The 15589-nt window shown below is 47.2% G+C and overlaps 1 protein-coding gene across 1 annotated transcript in view; it reads right to left on the bottom strand.

The window, feature by feature from the left end:
* Nucleotides 1-34: 34 nt before the first annotated feature.
* Nucleotides 35-15589, bottom strand: part of LOC308085747 (endothelin-converting enzyme-like 1) — a 57035-nt gene continuing 41480 nt past the window's right edge. The window contains exons 14-19 of the mRNA XM_080429056.1: nucleotides 11562-11629; nucleotides 3713-3861; nucleotides 3499-3564; nucleotides 3048-3143; nucleotides 2878-2954; nucleotides 35-1615 (exon numbers count right to left, since the gene is read on the bottom strand). Of these exons, the coding sequence (XP_080285182.1) occupies nucleotides 1516-1615; nucleotides 2878-2954; nucleotides 3048-3143; nucleotides 3499-3564; nucleotides 3713-3861; nucleotides 11562-11629 (556 nt within the window). The 3' untranslated portion in view covers nucleotides 35-1515. The remainder of the gene's footprint in view (nucleotides 1616-2877; nucleotides 2955-3047; nucleotides 3144-3498; nucleotides 3565-3712; nucleotides 3862-11561; nucleotides 11630-15589) is intronic.

Consider the following 15589-nt stretch of genomic DNA (forward strand, 5'->3'; position numbering starts at 1 on the left):
AACCACATACAACCCAGCAGCTGTAGGTCAGAGGACTGTGTGTGCGTGAGAGAGATAGTTGAAAATGACGTACTGAATGTCGACCAGAGTGGTTTGTGGTTTTGAACACTGTGGGGGGAACATGCGCTCTCATCAAATTGTACAATCATCGTATCGGCAATGGTTTCCAGCTGCACAAAAATAGCAATGTTTTGTACCAGCAGAGTCTGTATACAAAAGTAAAATCTTCAAATAGCACTGTACAAATGTATGTAGTGTAGTCAACGGTTGGCACACATTATGTACAGAATTGATTTTTTTGTTTGCCAGTGAATGGGAGCAGGGGAAATTACCATTCCCTTTCAGATTACTCAGTTCTCGTGTAGTTTGTCTGGGGTTAATGAGAGTTCATGGGAGAATGCAGGAAAATTAGTAAGTAATCTGGTTGAAGGGGGACTTCGATTTCCAATAAAACTGGGGCCCACAAGTCATGCTTCCAGGCTTCCAACCATACCAGGAACTACAGAGTGAAAAACAGCCGTGCGGTCGGGTACTCTAGATCAAAGGTTCAGTAACTTTTCAAAGTCCACTGGTGATGAATCTGTCAGTTCATCACTGTATCCAAAAGGAGTTGAGTGTAAGAGACAGACAGGCAGACAACACCCTCCCTTTAGCATTTTGTGGCGTCATTACTTGCTACAAATCCTGAGGTAAAAGATCACAATGGAGTCACCTGTTTAAAAACAAACAAAACATGACAGATCTTAAAAACCGTACAAACATTCACAGTATTTAGATGTCGGTGCAGAAAGACGTGGACATTTCACTACCAGTGACCATTCCTCTTTTAACCACAAGAGGACAACGTTGCAACACAATGTCAGTTCCCAAAATAAAAACACTCTATAATGTTGGCAGGCAGAGGAGTGGTACTGACTCCAGTTCATTGTAAATCCATCTTTGTCCATCTTCATTTAGACAGGAACATTTCCTCAAGTCCTCTCTGTCTCTTGTGTCCTTCAGTCCAGGGACGCTTATTTGCTTCCAATCCATATTCTGTTTTAGATAAGCAAGTTGACCGCTCCATATTTGAGCTTATGCCACATACCACCATAATAATAATAGTAGTAATAATAATATTTGAAACGTATAATTTAATATAAGACGCTTATGGAACTTATACGCACAATGTCTACATAATTTGAGATACAAAAATAGATGATTTGAAAATAAATGCTAATCTAAACATAGGCAAATATTTATAATCAAATGGCATGTAAATTTAACATTTGATAATAATGCTTGCTAACTGTGTTTCCTACTGACCAATAATATTAAATAAAGATTGCTCTCAGTCTTGTACGTGTGGGAAATGAGGAGTTAGGTGCTACAGTGTGTACAGTATGCACATCCAGCACGGAGATGAAACAGGATGAAAAACTAAAGACAGAACAGGTCATCTGAGACAGGAAGTGGACGAAGAGGAGGCTGTGAAGGTGTCAAAGATCAGCCCAGGCGTGATCCAGGGTGCAGAGGTCACCATACGGAGCACTTGTCCACAGGGTGCATGGGGGACCCTTTGGGGCAGTGGAACACACGGGCAAACTCATCAAACTGAGACACGCTGCCAATCACCCTGCAGGAGACAATGAACACATTTTACTGTGGAGAAACATAGCAGGGCAGGGCGATGTGTGAGGTGTGTAGACCATTGATTCTCAAAGTGGGGTCCGGGGACTCCCAGGGGTCCTTGGGGGGGATACCAGGGGGTCCAGAGCAAAATGTGTTAATAAATGAGAGCGAAATGAGAGCGAAATAAACCCAATGTCTTTTAAATGAGAGCGAAAAATAACCAATGTCTATTAAATGAGAGCGTAATAAACGCAATGTCTATTAAATGAGACCGAAAAATACCCAATGTCTAAATAGCATTTAGTTATTATTTTACCTTCTGTCTATGTCCTGTGACCCTAACCATCTTTGTGTTTTCCTATGATTTCTCAAATTATTTGAATTCATGTGAATGTACAGTATAAATGCTGTAATTAAGCATGATGCAGGCATGTTCATGTGTTTAGCTAATGTCAAGCCCAAGTTCTAGCTCCATAACAGCCGACTGTCTGTGCTGTAAGTAGAGTGCTTGCATTCAGCAACCTTTCCCACACCTTTCATCAGACTGATCCACTGACTTATAGTCAGTCTATGGTAGTCAGGACAGTGTGTACTGGCTGCTTAATAAGAAGGTGAGAACAGGATTAAGCTGATTCCATTAACTGCAAATGAGAGAGCAACACTTTTTTAATTTGAGCACACAAATTAATTCAAGGGCACTAATTATCAAATTACTCACTGACACCAAACAACTTTCCAAAGCAAAATGTGAATATTAAAGTCAGATAAAATGTATAATTTTAATCAACCATTAGCATCCCTCCTGCCCACATTTTATGAACATCTCTGAGCACAGACGGAAATTCATACAGTAGGTGGAACAAAAGCTGTGTATATTGCTTATAATGAGGCAAATTTAGCTTTTAACATTTCTGTTAAATATTGTAACATTCATTTACAGCTCTCATGCAGATTTGACGAGCTCTTGATAATAGATAGGGTTTCCATGACTACCACCTGTACATGGAAAAGTGCAATGTGACAGCCTTGTAAGCTGTAATTTTGTGTGTGTGTGTGTGTGTGTGTGTGTGTGTGTGTGTGTGTGTGTGTGTGTGTGTGTGTGTGTGTGTGTGTGTGTGTGTGCGTGTGTAGGTTTGCTCCAGCCTAACTATAGTAATTGCAGTAGTTATATTAATTAATTCTAATGTCCTGTGTTTGCGCGTGCGTGCGTGCGTGCGTGCATGCATGCGTACGTACGTATGTATGTGCGTGTGTGCGTGCGTGTACCTATAGTGCTCTGGTGCATGTTTGTCGGTTAGCAGCTGCAGGTAGATAGACTGAGATCTCCTCTTCATGCACCAGTTCTGATGAGACAGAGAACAATCAATCGGCCATTAAACACCTCCATTCATCTGCTGTTGATCTGCTGCATCATGGAACACAGTCAGAGCTGGTACCTGTGCAAAGGCAATGAAGAGGAGCTGCTCATGGGTGTATTTAAGGCCGGGCAGGGGTCTCTCTGGACCATGTTCCCTCACCCACTTCTGATATGCCTGGAGAGAGAGAGAGAGAGAGAGAGAGAGAGAGAGAGAGAGAGAGAGAGAGAGAGAGAGAGAATGGACAAACGCAAATCATGAAGGGACAGAACACCAAAAAATTCAGATGCATTCTCACTTCTCAGAAATGTGTCACGTTGTGAGCTTGTAGTATTTTTGGTGAGGATATTTTGTGCAGAGGGGGGGGGGGGGTGGGGGGGGAGGTGGGCCTAGTGTAGACCCCTGGAGGACTCAGATAAACACGTTAAATAGGATTTAAGTGGTTAAATGTGGCACTCCACCACTGTAGTCTAGTTTGGTAAACACGTGCACTAGCACCGAACAGATGGTTCTCATGAGATGTTATACTTACGTAGTAAGACAGCTTGAGACCTCCCATGTCAGCTATGTTCTCACCCAGAGTCAGACGACCATTCACCTGAACATAGGGGGAGAAGGAAAAGCACCAATAATGTTAATTACACTCCACTTTTACTCTAGACATAGGATTTTGAGGAGCTGCGTGCGTGCGTGCGTGCGTGCGTGAGTGCGTGCGTGCGTGCGTGCGTGTGTTGCATGTAACCCACCATCTGGTTGTACACGGTGAAGTTGTCGTACAGCTTGACGATGCACTCCGCTCTCTTCTGGAACTTCCTGTACGAGTCCTCCGTCCACCACTGCTTGAGGTTGCCGTGGCGATCGTACTGACCCCCTAGGGACATGAACCATTGCATCACTAAGATGAGGAGCAAGAGGCGGGTCCATGGTTAGGATGATGACAGGGTGGAACATCACATACTAAAACAGCTGCTCTGTGACATTCTGTTTCAGCCAGTCAGTGATCAGTCACCACGCCGTGAGGATATTGCAAGTGGGCCCCTTAAAGTGGGCTTAACTTAAAGTATACAACCTTAGCTCCATTGCTCCAAACCAGAACACAATCGATTGATGGCTCATTAAAATAAACATGCTCTGAGAATGCATGTGGCCCATCCTCCATCTGACCACTTAACACAGCTGCCGTGTTAAGTGGTCGGATGGGTGGGCCGCGGAACACTTTCAATGGGCCCGCATCCAGAAAAGGTTGGGAACCACTGGTTTAAGTTGTTTGCAAACCGTGGGATTTGGACTCACAAGGACTTGAATTATGCACATTAAATCCCAGGCAGTTCTCTTCTCAGGGAAGAATTCAAATGATTCTATTCACACTTACTGTTAAGAAGATTCCCCCAACCCTAAGTTTAGTAGTATTGTTTCAGTTTTTTCCTCTAAATGGACCCTTTGTTTTCACCTCAATCTGTGCTGAGTGCACAGCAGTTAATTGGTCATTCAGTTGCACCTGCTGCTGATTTGATTTGTAATCCCATGCACCTGTATAAAAGCAAATGTTTGGTCAGTGTGTCAGGTCTGGTACAGAGAGCAGCAGCGTGTGCGTTCATTCTAAGTAAGTTTGTTTTGAGTTTGGATATGTTTGATGTGCAGTATAATAGAATTATGTTTATGTTACTTTGAATACATGTGGGTAACTTTTCTCCTTCTGTATTTTGTCTGATATACAGAAAACCACACACAACTAAACCTGCATACCCTGTAACCCCCTGCACAGTGTGAGAAATAAAGCAAACAAAAGAAAAGAAGTGCGTCGTAATTTGCGCACCACGGTGATCACACCTAACAACCTACACCTTCCACTATTGAACATTTTTACATGGTCCTTCGAACCGGATAAGGTGGTTTCCGTGGAAGTACTGTAAGATGTCTTCATCACCAAGTAGGGATGTGCGTCCCAAGCGCCTTGTGCGACCTCCAGGCTGGCTGGAGGACTACGAACACACCCTGCCTGTACAAAGACTACCTCCACCACCTAATCCCCAAAGTCGCACTGTGCAGCATCGAGCACCAGTAGAGCCATTATTCCGTCAAATGGAGGGATATGCCGAGATGACACCCCTCCCCCAACGACGGCAAATGGAGGGATACGCCGAGATGACACCCCTCACCCAACGACAGCAAATGGAGGGATACGCCGAGAGGGCGCCCCTCACTCAACGACAGAGGTACAGCGAATGGAGCACGGTTTCGCATGAGCCAAGTACTCAGTATGTAACTATAGATGGAACTGGGTCAAGTCCTGGGTGCATGGACGATTCCGACACCACCTATGGCAGATCACAGCCGTACCCCCCGCCTAATACCCCTAATACAGCTGCCTCATCAGAAGTGTTCAGAGCTATCTGGCGGCTCCAAGAGGAGAACCGGCAGTTACGGACAACTGTGCTGGATGTGCAACGACAAATGGCCGTTAGCCCCCCTCTACCTTTCCCAATTGCCCCTCTGCCTGTCCAAATGGCCGTTAGCCCCCCTCTACCTTTCCCAATTGCCCCTCTGCCTGTCCGAACAATACCGGTCAGGCCCCCCTTACAACCTGAGCAGTGGTCCCGGCCCAACACACAGTTGGCCCCAACCACCATTTCTGGCTCTGCCCTTCCACCACCGAGCCACAACCTACCTCCAGGTGGGCATCGCGGGGCAGTTCAGCCAGAGGAGGGAGACTGGCCGCTGCCACCACCACCAGTCGTGGATGACGTTCCACCATCGACTCAAGGGCTACCGGTGGACATGGTAAATGAACTCATAGCCCACATGAGGAGATTAGGGGAGCCGCCACCACGGCCACCTACCCCTGATTATTGTGAACCAGATGGGGGTTCAGTAGCATCAGACGAGTGGAGCACTGAGGAAGGTGACAGACCATACCATAGGCTACCCCCTCACCAAGTTCGCCTCCAGGAGTACTCACGAATGCAGCAGGTCCCTGCCCCCCCTCCTCACCGCTCCCCTTCACCCCCTCGACAGGAAAGGACCTACCGAGGACCGAAGCCCACGATCCCCAAGTTCACTAGAGAGGATCCGAGGGAGTTCGCGAGACTGAAGATTGCTTTGGAGAATCTCCTACCACGAGATGCAACAGAGAGATTTAAATTTCAGGTGCTTACAGACCACTTAAAATTTGAAGAAGCCCAGTTAATAGCAGACTCCTACAGCAACTCCCGCTACCCATACAGCGACACCATGGCGTCTCTCAGTGCCCACTACGGTCAGCCGCACCAGCTGGCCTTGCAACGAAATGCAGAGCTTATGGATGGGCCTACTATCCGCAGTGGGGATACAGCGAGCTTCAGAAGGTTTGCTTTGCACATCAGAGCTCTGGTAGGCATGCTAGACCAGCTGGGTGACGATGGCCACATAGAGCTACAGTGTGGTTCACACGTCACAAGACTCGCAGCCAAACTGCCCCATGACATGTATGCCAACTTCAAGAGATATGTTCATCCATTGAAGATCAAAGTCCCGACCCTTACTGACTTTGCTAATTGGCTGGAGTATGAGCTTGAGATCCAACAGAGTGGACTCAAGTTTAGCCGTGGTGAAGGGAAGGAGAGCACAGAACCGAGGAAGGATCGACACAAAGATCAGAAATCACGTAAGGTGACGACCATCCTACATGGCACAGAGCCAACCTCCACCACCACTAAAGAGCCAGCACTCTCCACAAACCCAGCCCCGGAAAAGTCAAAACCCTTTTGTCCATATTGCAACAACTCCCTGCATTACCTAGACCAGTGCTCAAACTTCATCCAACTTAACAAAGAGCAGAAGAGTACGTGGATCAGGTCTAACAAGAAATGCTGGAGATGTGGCCGTGGTCATCAGGCGGCACAGTGCCGGCTCAGAGCGATCTGTAAGATATGCAAAGGCAAGCATGCTGAAGCTCTGCATGACCTCAACACGAGACCCATGGAGGAGAATGCCAGCCTGGGGGGTGCTGCAAGTGATGTTTACTACCTGGATCGCAGGGCTGGCTGTAGTCAGGTCTTGCTGAAGATCACCAAAGTGATTCTCCGCCATGGAGGTCATACAGTAGAGACTTATGCAATATTGGATGATGGGTCCCAGAGGACCATCCTCCTCGCAGCCGCAGCTAAGCAGCTGGGCATCAAAGGGACGCCAGAAGAACTAGCTCTGGGAACAGTACGGCAAGACATTAAAGTTCTCCGTGGTTCAACCGTATCGTTCACAATCTCCCCCGCCAGCCAGCCGCACAGCCGATTCAAAATCGATGGTGCATTCACTGCAGGGGAATTGGGTTTGGCGGTGCATACTCAGTCAGTGGCAGCTCTCCAACGGAAATACAAGCATCTCCAGGGATTGCCACTTCAACAACTTGACTGTGTCCACCCGCTCCTGTTGATTGGCTCGGATTATCCACATCTGATCACCCCAATAGAGCCAGTTCATTTAGGGCCCCCGGGGGGTCCCGCAGCGGTCAACACAAGGCTAGGATGGACCCTCCAGGGTCCAACCAAGTTCATCAAACAACCCCTTGCCCCTTCACAATGCTTGCTGATGTCCACGCTTTCCCCGAATGAAGAGCTGCTCAGACAGGTGGAAAGGCTCTGGCAGCTAGACACACTGCCATATCGGAGTGAGAAACTGGTGACTAGGTCAAAGCGAGATCAGGAAGCAGTGAACCTACTGGACGCCAAGACGGTTCGGGTGAATGTCAACGGGGTACAAAGATACGCCACACCCCTGCTGAGAGTGAAGGATATGCCACAGCTGCAAGCACCCAAAGAGGCTGTACTGGCAAACCTGCGCAGCGTGGAGCGCCGTCTAGGCAAAGACCCAGTGAAGGCGACAGTATACACAGCAGAAGTTCAGAAGTTGGAGCAGGCCGGGTATGCCATTAAAGTTCCCCCAGAGACGGTGGGCCAAACCGAAACTTGGTACATCCCCCATCACCTGGTCCACCACAATGGCAAGAACAGATTAGTGTTCAACTGCTCATTCGAGTACAAGGGTGAGAACCTGAACAAGCTCCTCCTGCCTGGACCTACCTTGGGCTCCACACTTCTCGGCGTCCTCCTGCGCTTCCGGGAACATTCTGTCGCTGTCAGTAGTGACATAAAGGGGATGTTTCACCAGGTGAGACTCCTGGCTGAAGACAAGTCACTGCTCCGGTTTCTGTGGCGAGACCTGAAGAGAGAGGATCCCCCTAGTATCTACGAGTGGCAGGTCCTCCCTTTCGGGACCCCCTGCAGCCCATGCTGCGCCACCTACGCGCTGCAGAAGCACGTGATCGACCATAGCCTGCCTGGAGAGGATGTCCGAGAGGCAGTCGAGAGATGCTTCTACGTGGATAACCAGCTGCAGAGCCTGTCCTCTACGGATGAGGCAAAGAGACTGGTGGACAAGCTGACATCCCTCCTGTCTACAGGTGGATTCGAGCTGAGGCAGTGGGCGAGTAATAAACCGGAGGTGATCAGTCACCTACCAAAAGAAGCTCAAGCAGAGAGCAGTGAGCTTTGGCTCAGTCAAGACCAGGCAGGTGTGGAACCCCAGGAGCAGACACTCGGGCTCCGCTGGTTGTGCCAATCGGACACACTGGGGTACAAGTGTCGAATACAGGAGAGCTCCACGCCCACGATGCGAAATATCTACCGTGTGCAAGCGAGCCAATATGATCCGTTAGGATTTATTGTGCCCTATACCACAAGGGCCAAGGTGCTGGTACAACGGCTGTGGGACAAGCATCGAGAGTGGGATGATCCTTTGTTGCCTGATGAGATTCTCCAGGCCTGGAACACCTGGGAAGAAGAACTGCAATACCTGCATTTGATCTCATTGCCCCGCTGCTATTCCAGTGCCGAAATGGACCGCCTAGACAGTGTCAGAGATCTACACATCTTCTGTGATGCATCTGAACGTGCCTATGGGTCAGTGGCATATCTGCGTACAGAAAATCCCCAGGGGCAGGTCGAAGTGGCTTTCCTAACAGCCAGATCAAGAGTAGCCCCGAAGCACCAGCAGTCCATGCCACGGCTCGAGTTGGGTGGTGCTGTCACCGCAGCACAATTAGCCACCTTGCTGGAAAAAGAGCTCACTCTGCCTCTGTGCTCAATAGTGTTGTGGTCAGACTCCACAACAGTCTTAACTTGGCTTCAGTCTCAATCGTGCCGCTACAAAGTCTTCGTAGGCACGAGAGTAGCCGAAATTCAGGAACTGACCAATGTGCAGGCTTGGCGCTACGTAGACTCCACCAATAATCCGGCAGATGACCTGACGCGAGGGTTGTCTTTGCAGGAGCTCGCTACAGAGAGTCGGTGGAGTCAGGGCCCCGCCTTTCTCCGGCAGTCGTCTGATAAATGGCCAACCAAACCTGTGACTGAGGACCAGGAAGACCCAATGGAGGTGCGGTCTGTCCATCGCATCCAGTGACCCTGCTTTACCAGATCCAGGGCAGTTTAGCAGTTTCAGAGAACTGGTCGAAGCAACTGCACTGTCTCGTCACGGGGTGGCTGGGTTGCAAGGAACTCCTTCTGCAGAGGCCCACATAGAGGCGGAAAGAGAAGTCCTGGGAAAGGCTCAGGAACAATGTTTCGCAGAAGAGCTCAAGCAGTTAGCAGCAAGTAAACCTGTATCTTCCACGAGTCGCCTGCTCACTCTGGCTCCAGAGTACGACACAAGTACACACCTCATCCGGGTGGGAGGAAGACTGCGGCGCAGTTCTCACCTAGAGCCCTATACCGTTCATCCTATCGTCCTAGACCCAGCTCACCCAGTGACAAGGTTGATAATTCAGGACACTGACAAAGATCTGCGGCATCCGGGATCAGAGCGGCTGTACGCAGAGATTCGGCGCAAATATTGGGTTCTTAGAGGGCGAGAGGCCATCAAGAAACACCAGCGGACCTGTGTAGACTGCCAGCGTTGGAGGGCCAAACCTACTATCCCAAAGATGTCTGACCTGCCCGAATCCCGTCTACGTCTATACCAGCCAGCATTCACTTCCACCAGAGTGGATTGCTTTGGGCCCCTCCTAGTGAAAGTGGGCAGACGGCATGAGAAGAGGTGGGGTGTGCTGTTTAAGTGCATGACCACTAGAGCCGTCCACATAGAGCTCCTGTCTAGCATCGATACAGATTCCTTTCTGATGGCCCTGCGAAGATTCGTTGCCCGGAGAGGGAAACCTGCAGAGCTTCTTTCCAACCAGGGCACGAATTTCAGAGGTGGAGATCGAGAACTCCAGGAGGCCTTCAAAGCTCTACATCCCACCCTTCAATCCCAGCTGGGGAAGCAGCAAATCAAGTTCACGTTCAACCCACCAAGTGCCCCTCATTTCGGGGGAGCTTGGGAACGTGAAATCCGATGTATCAAGACCGCCCTGAATGCTACCATGAAGGCACAAGTCGTCACTGAGGAAGTTCTTAGCACTGTCCTCATTGAAGTGGAAGGGATCTTGAATTCAAAACCCTTGGGGTACTTGTCCACAGACGTGGCAGACCCAGAACCAATCACGCCAAACATGCTTCTCATGGGGCGGCCTGACTCAGCATTGCCCCAGGCTGTCTACCCGGAGGCAGAGCTCCTCAGCCGCCGTCGATGGAGACACTGCCAAGTGTTGGCGGATCAGTTCTGGAGGCACTTTGTGAGGTACTACCTGCCTACTCTACAGACCCGCTCTAAGTGGTGGAACGACTCAGCAAACCTCCAGTCAGACACAGTGGTCATGGTTGTTGACCCACAGCTGCCAAGGGCATTGTGGCCAATTGGACGGGTGAGCAAGGTTGTCCCAGGGGTGGATGGACGAGTACGGACAGCTGAAGTGGATATCGGGGGGAAAACCTACATGAGGCCTGTCGCCCGCCTCATCAAGCTCCCTGCCATCCCAGATTAGGACATGGACAGAACGAATCTTCTCGTTGATGGCAAATCTATATGCCAGATTTGGGGGCGGCTGTTAAGAAGATTCCCCCAACCCTAAGTTTAGTAGTATTGTTTCAGTTTTTTCCTCTAAATGGACCCTTTGTTTTCACCTCAATCTGTGCTGAGTGCACAGCAGTTAATTGGTCATTCAGTTGCACCTGCTGCTGATTTGATTTGTAATCCCATGCACCTGTATAAAAGCAAATGTTTGGTCAGTGTGTCAGGTCTGGTACAGAGAGCAGCAGCGTGTGCGTTCATTCTAAGTAAGTTTGTTTTGAGTTTGGATATGTTTGATGTGCAGTATAATAGAATTATGTTTATGTTACTTTGAATACATGTGGGTAACTTTTCTCCTTCTGTATTTTGTCTGATATACAGAAAACCACACACAACTAAACCTGCATACCCTGTAACCCCCTGCACAGTGTGAGAAATAAAGCAAACAAAAGAAAAGAAGTGCGTCGTAATTTGCGCACCACGGTGATCACACCTAACAACCTACACCTTCCACTATTGAACATTTTTACACTTACATTTGCCGTAACAAGTCTACAAATGAGAGGCGGACCATTATTTATTGCAGTATCACTAACAATGTTAATAACTCTAAGTGGTCAGTGTTTGAGTTCTGTTGTAGGACAATGTGGACTAAATAGTTGTCATTCTTACCCCAGTCATCATATCCATGAGTCAGCTCATGGCCTATAATGGCTCCTATCCCTCCATAGTTCAGAGACCTGAAGGCAGCAAAGAGAACAGTGGATTACTACTATAACAATAATATACAGTACACTGCTCTGAACATCAGATACAAAACCAAAACTGATGATGTAATACCTACACGCACTGGATAATGAGTTTGTTTTGTATAAAGAATGTGGGTGATTTCTTCTGGACAGAAGAAACAGACTCATGATGACAAGTCAAACTGACCACATCGTCAGTTCATGGATGGAGTCTTCTGTGTCATGATGTTCTTGCAGCAGTGACTTCTACTCTGCATTTGTCTCCCCCACCTATTAACAAATCCACCATTTGTTTCATCACCCCAACCTCTGGGTGTGCCTGTGTGTCCTTGACCCCAGGCTGGCTCTGTGTGTGTGTGTGTGTGTGTGTGTGTGTGTGTGTGTGTGTGTGTGTGTGTGTGTGTGTGTGTGTGTGTGTGGTCTACTCAGCCCATGCAGAGGCACAGAGCAATGGGAGAGCAGGAGCAGGGCTATTCGTAAAGCTACGCCTGGAAATAACTTTCTGACAGTTAGTCGATACGCTGCTTCTCAGTGACCGCTGCTCGCTCTCTGAACTAAATGCCTGATTGAAGCTTCATTATACTCAATGTGATAGAGCACAGTGTGTGTGTGTGTGTGTGTGTGTGTGTGTGTGTGTGTGTGTGTGTGTGTGTTGGGGGGAGGGGGGGGACGTTATGGTAGATGAGGACCAGTGCAGTAATTTAGTAATCTCCTGAGGATAGGCACACAGACGTAGACGGACGTATGGACGGACGCGCACACACCCACCCACACACACACATACACACACAAAGGGACATGTAGGCTGTATGATCAAACACACAGTTAAATACTGTCATTAATATTGATAAGTATTAATGACAGGAAGCAGTGGTCACTACTAATTAAGATGTAGAAGTGAACACTGAATACATGGACTGCTAGCTCGTTATATTAATGAGGTGTGTGTGTGTGTGTGTGTGTGTGTGTGTGTGTGTGTGTGTGTGTGTGTGTGTGTGTGTGTGTGTGTGTGTGTGTGTGTGTGTGTGTGTGTGTGTGTGTGTGTGTGTGTGTGTGTGTGTGTGTGTGTTATAGGTTGAACGCAGAGAAAGGTAGCAATCATGTATGGAATAACCTTGACAATACACAGAATCATTAATGAACAGTTATTCATGTATGGAATCATGTTCACAATACACAGAATAATGTGCATTAATTATTCACATTTAACAAAGGGAATACTGAGCAGAAAAATTGCTGTTTGTTTATGTTGGCTGCATAATCCATGACAGTTATTTAAAGCTTAATTACAGTTTATTGCACTTTCAAAATAAGTCACTGGACTCACTTTTTATGTTCGGCATTTATACCTCATTGAAGCCCCCCGGAGGAAGGGTTCTGTTGTCTTCTATTGCAATTTATTTATTTTGATAGCTTTTCCTCTTTCCCCGTCATGTTTAAATCCAGTTCAGACCAAAACAATGAAGTACGTAGAGGCAGAAAAGGTATCCATGACAACGGATATCAAGGTTCCCTCAGGCTGTCCAATCATAAAGCCTGACAAAGTACCATGGTGTCTTTCTGGAAGTGTGCAACATTGACCGTTGTTGAGCGTCACTTGTTGAACTGCTCATATGGTCGTATATTCAGAGACCTTTTATTGTAGCACTGCTTCACATTTAAACAAAAATAAAGAACTCTGGTGGGATATTCTGAAACTAGTATGGTCACTGAAATAAAGTTCTGTTAAAGAGGGAAATGCATAATCTTGGAGGAAAATAAATATATTGTAAATTGTACATTAAGAGTTAACTTAAATAGGCACGGTGGCACAGTCGGTAGTGCTGTTGCCTCACAGCTAGAAGGTCCTGGTTTCGATTCCCATCAGTGCCCATACCCTAGGTGGGGTTGGCGAAAGGGCCTTTCTGTGTGGAGTTTGCATGTTCTCCCCATGTCCCCTAGTGTGGGTACCCACACAAAAACATGCAGTAATCCTGGTCTTATACTGCCTCCCCCTGGTCAGCCAGGGCGCCTGATGGAGGGGAAAGGAACTGGTTGGAATAACGTGTTCCTTCCACGCGCTACGTCCAACCGGGGAAACTCACCCCTATCGGGTGATAAGAAGGCTTGTTAGCTCTCATGCATTGAAGGAGGCTCGGCTCTGGGCTCTCCCTAGGCTGGCAGAGGGAGTGGAGCGCCCAGGATTACTTAGACAATTGACACTGGGTGAAAAAAATGGGTCTGCAAAATCATATGATAAAAATGTAAGTAAAAAAAAAAGAAAAGATTTAACTTAAAACTATGTAACTTTCCTCTTCTACCCCGGATTTGAATCCAGGTCTCCTGTGCCAGTGCTGACATTTTTTTACCATTGAGCTAGTAGAGCCTGCCTGCTTGTTCAGCGGATGAATAGAATCTTGACCTTCTGGTAAAAAAAATTGTCAAACCAGAAACAGGATTTTGTCAAAGGTCATGTCTCACCTAGACACAGGATCTAAGTGTCTCAATAAAAGAACAGGGAGACTAAATACAACCACCACAATTGTATTAGTTATATTGTATTAACATACAGATTGGACAACATTACATTTTATTCATTAAAAGAAAGTTACATAGTGCCGCTTTAATGTTATTCTGTCAGGACCCCTTTCGCCAAAACAAAATATATTATTTGCATATGAAAACAGTAATTTAGCTAACATAATTAAGCATGTATTAAGTTTGGCAGCATGGCTCTGTTGTGGGACCTCCTTGCCCTTCTATGTGCATAATGTACATGGAATGCCACAGGCAGGGAAAACAGCAAGCTAATCAATGACAGAGTTACAGCAGAGCGTCAGCTGATAGGGGACTTGGCAGGGATCAGCTGTCGCTCAGCGGGTGAAGCAAGACAGGAGTATGCAAAAATCCTGAGTGATGAATTAACTCAGACTTTTGTTGTCAGTATCAAAATAAGTACTTCGGCTATTTGAAATTAGCCGATCTACAAGCTCACAACAAGCTCACAACAAGCTCACAACAAGCTCTCAATTTCTACATTGTGGTAATGATACTTTTACTAAAAACTGTGAGTACTTCTTCCACGACTGAACCGCTTTCTTGCATAACCTGAACCCTCCTGCCAGCGGCCTTGCATTTGGGAAGGTGAGTGTAACGAGGTTATTTTCGTAGTCTGAGAGCCTCTGGGACTTTTAGGAATGACAACTTGTTTCATTAGCGCAACCTTGTTCAGTAATTGAGCTCTTGGTGGATAATGAATTGGTTTAATTAGGTATAAGTGAGAATAAAAGCATGTGAGACTAAGGTGGCCCTCAACAGCTGTGTTTTCCATTGGCCTAAGAGTTGCTTTCAGTGTTGCCACACCTTGACAGATTTTACGAGACAAGCAACCAGGTCTATGAAAACAAGCCCAAAAGAAGTGACTATAGGCCACATGAGCACTTCAAACCGACGCGTATACGTTAGCTATTTGAAAATAGCCGATCTACAAGGTCGCAACGCATTGTGAGCTTGTAGATCGGCTATCTTTAAAAAAATCATGAGGGGAAAAAGTGCAAAATGTGGACTATTTTTGAAACATTTTAACAACAAATTTTGTACAGGGATCCCGGCACAAATTATTATTTCAGATGGGGGTCCGTGGACAATTACACATTCATTTGGGGCCCCTTGACATGAAAATGTTTGAGAACCACTAGGTTAAACACTAATCAAAAACGTTTGGAAGCAAGGCCAAAAAAGCAACTACACTTTAGAAACAACCCTAAAACGCAACCAGCTACTACCAAGTGACATTACAGAAAAACAAGCCCAAAGTCTAAGCTAATCTCTCAAGAACAGATTCAGAGCTGCGCTACTGAATCTGTCGGTAGCCCCGTTCAGAACGTGTGCGCTTTAGCTTACAAGTGGGCGTGCCTTCAGATCAGGAAGCAGGCTGCGCTTTACCCAATCAAAGGTACATCTGTGCGCTCG

The sequence above is a fragment of the Gymnoscopelus braueri genome (genome assembly GCF_963280865.1).
Source record: "Gymnoscopelus braueri genome assembly, chromosome: 5".
Lineage (NCBI taxonomy): Eukaryota > Metazoa > Chordata > Actinopteri > Myctophiformes > Myctophidae > Gymnoscopelus > Gymnoscopelus braueri.